Below are 3247 nucleotides of genomic sequence, written 5' to 3'. Positions count from 1 at the left end.
CTGGAGTGCGGTTCCTGAGATGCCCTTTGCCAATAGGGTTGACAGGAGGATCTGGTGGTTAACCATGTCAAGAGCAGCGGACAGATCCAGCAAGACAAGTATTGAAGATTTGGAAGCCGCTCTTGCCAGTCTTAGGGCTTCAACAACCGAGAGCAAGGCAGTTTTGGTTGAATTTCCACTTCTGAAGCCAGACTGATTGCAGTCCAGGAGGTTTTTCCTGTGTGAGAAAGTCAGAGACTTGGTTAAACACAACTTGTTCAAGTGTTTTTTCAATAAAAGGAAGAAGGGGTAAGCGGTCTGTAGTTTTCTAAAAGAGCTGGGTTAAGAGTGGGTTTCTTAAGTAGCCTGTTTAAATGCTGAGGGAAAAACACGAGTGTGAAGGGATGTGTTAATGATGTGAGTGAGTATAGGTACAACTGCAGGAGAAATGGCTCGAAGGAGATGAGATGGAATATGATCAAACGGACAAGTAGTAGGATGATTGGAAAGGATTATTTTGGAGACTTCTGCTTCAGAGAGTGGAGAGAAGGAGGTGAATATGTATGTTTGCTGGTAAGATGTGTTTGACAGTTTTCAGTTTTGACAGACTTTCTGCATCCCTGAGCTTAGAACGATGCTCGCAGAGAACTCCAAGGGGCAGAAGGGGTGGTACGGGCTGGCCTGGAAGATAGGGGGCAGGCATTGTCTAAGCAAGACAAAAGAGTGGAGCAGAGAGTGTGTATCAAGTGTTAGTATCACTGTTAGTATCAAGTGATGAGAACTGTTTAGGAGGAGGAAGCGAAGATGAAACTATAGCAGATAGCTGAGAGGGTGAGAGTGAGCATAGGTTACATCGAAAGATGACATGTGGAGGGGTATGTGTTGTGTCAGGAACCATGTTGATGTTAAGAGTGAGGAGGAAGTGATCCGAGGTGTGCAGTGGAGTAACCATCACATGATCAGTGGAGCAGTTTGGTGTGTAAATAAGGTCCAGTTGGTTGCCTGATTTGTGAGTAGCCATAGTTAACACTTGCTTGAGATCAAAAGAGGCAAGCAGAGTGTGGAAGTCTGCAGCCTGCACCCTATCTAGGAGGACATTTAAGTCTCCAAGCATAACAAGTGCACGAAACTGACAAGGTATGCGATACAGCACGAGACCAAACACGACTTCAGCACGTCTCAACACAGTAAACAAAACAAGTGTTTCCTAGCAATGACAACTGCAAAAACTAATGAGACAAGAAATAAATATACTTACACACTGCTTTTAACTTCCGCTGCTTGATTGCTTCTCTTAAAGAGTATTTCTTTACACTATTCAAGTATTTTGCTGGCGCTTGAACACACTTTACTGTTTATCACAACAAAGGGCCAAGTAAGCGCACAAAACTGGCAAGGTACGTGATACATCACACAATATGTGGACACTTCTACATTTAAAATGGTTCTTTGCAATGCAAAAACCTGGCTTACAAGACACAATTTGCTTATGTGTACTGGTGTCCACTTAAGTTTCCAAATAATTTTAGGGGTGACAGTAGGTTGTATGTAGTAAGTAGTAACTTGGTCTTTACACTTTTTTTTCTTTTTACTTATATTACTTCTCTATTCCCAGTCTTCCTTAACCACAGCATCTCCACATAAGTTTATAGGTGCGGCCTTTGTGGACTACGCTAAGATGCTTCGCTCCATCGGGCTGAAACAGGGTGCTGTGCTATGGGCGTCTCGAGCTGGAGAGGCGGGAAAGGAGCTGCTGGATGAGCTGTCACAAACAGAGGGTATGGGGCTAGAGTCAAGCCCTAGTGAGGAGGAAGTGGATAACTCTCTAGGGAATATAGAATGACTTGCCCCAAGTACACCATGGGGGAAAGGAGAGAATGTGTAAAGAAAAACTTAAATAAAGAAGATGCATGATATCTTCAAAACTCGCTCCCATAAGCTGATAGCATGCAGGTAGTTGAGAAACACAAACATCTTTTCATTCAAATTTTTTGTCTGGATTCTTAGTTATCTTTTAAAATTCTCTGCTGGTTGTGAGATGTGTTGTACCCCAAGACATTCCCTTAGCACCTGTTATCCTGCTGTAATGTATTCCAAACCTGTTCTTACACTTACTTTATCAACTAAACATTGTCATAGTGAATTAAAACAATCTAAAATAATAATGATAATAATGAACAAAAATACATTTTGAAAATCTGTAAAATGAGTTTATACGTGTTTGACATGAAACATGCTTAAAATGTCAGATTAGGGAATAATTTAAAGATATAATTTCAAGATAAAAATATAGAAAAGAAATGGATGATGTGTTAAAGGATGAATCTCATGAAACATGTCCAGTTTCACCCCAAAATCAAAAATATATATATATATATATATATACTGTTATATTAAATTATTGACAGTATTGTGAAAATATGATTATAGGAATAAAAATTTTAGAGGTTTATTGATTTCTATTCTCTCAGGAAAAAAAAAAAAAAAACCTTTAGGTACAACACCTTATCACTGGAGCAGTACCCTCAAAGGGACATCTTTATACCTTATTTACCCCTAAAAGGTTAATAGTAGTAACTTAAGGACAAATATTACCACTCTTACTAATATGCACCTTTTAGGAGTAGATAACATATAAAGTTGTCATTTTAAGGGTACTTAAAGCTTACTTAATCGGTTGTACCTTTAAAGATACAGTTTTACATTGAAGAGTTTACAGTAAAGATATAATTGACAGTGTAATTATTCTCAAAAGTTTTTTTTATTTTTGTAGTACAAAAAAAAGCTTAAATTACTGTTTAAATAATATATTGTGGGTTTGTTTTTGTTTTGTTTTGTTTTTCTGGTTTTAGTACAGTAAAACCTTAATGGTCAACAATAGGCTTAATTTTCTAAAAATAAATAAATAGATAAAAACAAAAACAAAAAATTGTGGTGAAGTATGATCCAGACATTTTTAAAGGTTTCAAGAGTAAATGGTTAGATGGTTAAAATTTAAATGCAAAAACATGACATTTGTGACATTTTGATGGATATAAGATACTATATCTGTTTTGTAACAGAAAACAACCACCCAAACAACAAATTCATAATTCAAATCTTTCACGTGTCATAATTTAGATGGGTGCTGTTTATTCAGTAATATTGTGTATGAAATTGATTGGTTAATTTTGGTTTGTTGTCTATATATAACCCCCATTTTTAGACTCAGCCAATAACTTTTTGTAGTTGGATTGCACTTGTTCAAACAGGTGTGTGATATGCTGTA

At 37.1% G+C, this 3247-nt stretch overlaps 1 protein-coding gene across 1 annotated transcript in view; it reads left to right on the top strand.

The window, feature by feature from the left end:
* The window catches only part of LOC107728913 (WD repeat-containing protein 11-like), a 59237-nt gene extending 56901 nt beyond the window's left edge, over positions 1–2336 (top strand). Inside the window, exon 11 of the mRNA XM_016539239.1 lies at positions 1620–2336. Within this exon, the coding sequence (XP_016394725.1) occupies positions 1620–1822 (203 nt within the window). The 3' untranslated portion in view covers positions 1823–2336. The remainder of the gene's footprint in view (positions 1–1619) is intronic.
* Positions 2337–3247: the final 911 nt, after the last annotated feature.

This window comes from Sinocyclocheilus rhinocerous, unplaced genomic scaffold, assembly GCF_001515625.1.
Source record: "Sinocyclocheilus rhinocerous isolate Xijiao unplaced genomic scaffold, SAMN03320098_v1.1 scaffold434, whole genome shotgun sequence".
NCBI classification, from domain to species: domain Eukaryota; kingdom Metazoa; phylum Chordata; class Actinopteri; order Cypriniformes; family Cyprinidae; genus Sinocyclocheilus; species Sinocyclocheilus rhinocerous.
The sequence above is the reverse complement of the archived record's forward strand: the minus strand, read 5'-3'. Positions and strand labels throughout refer to the sequence as shown.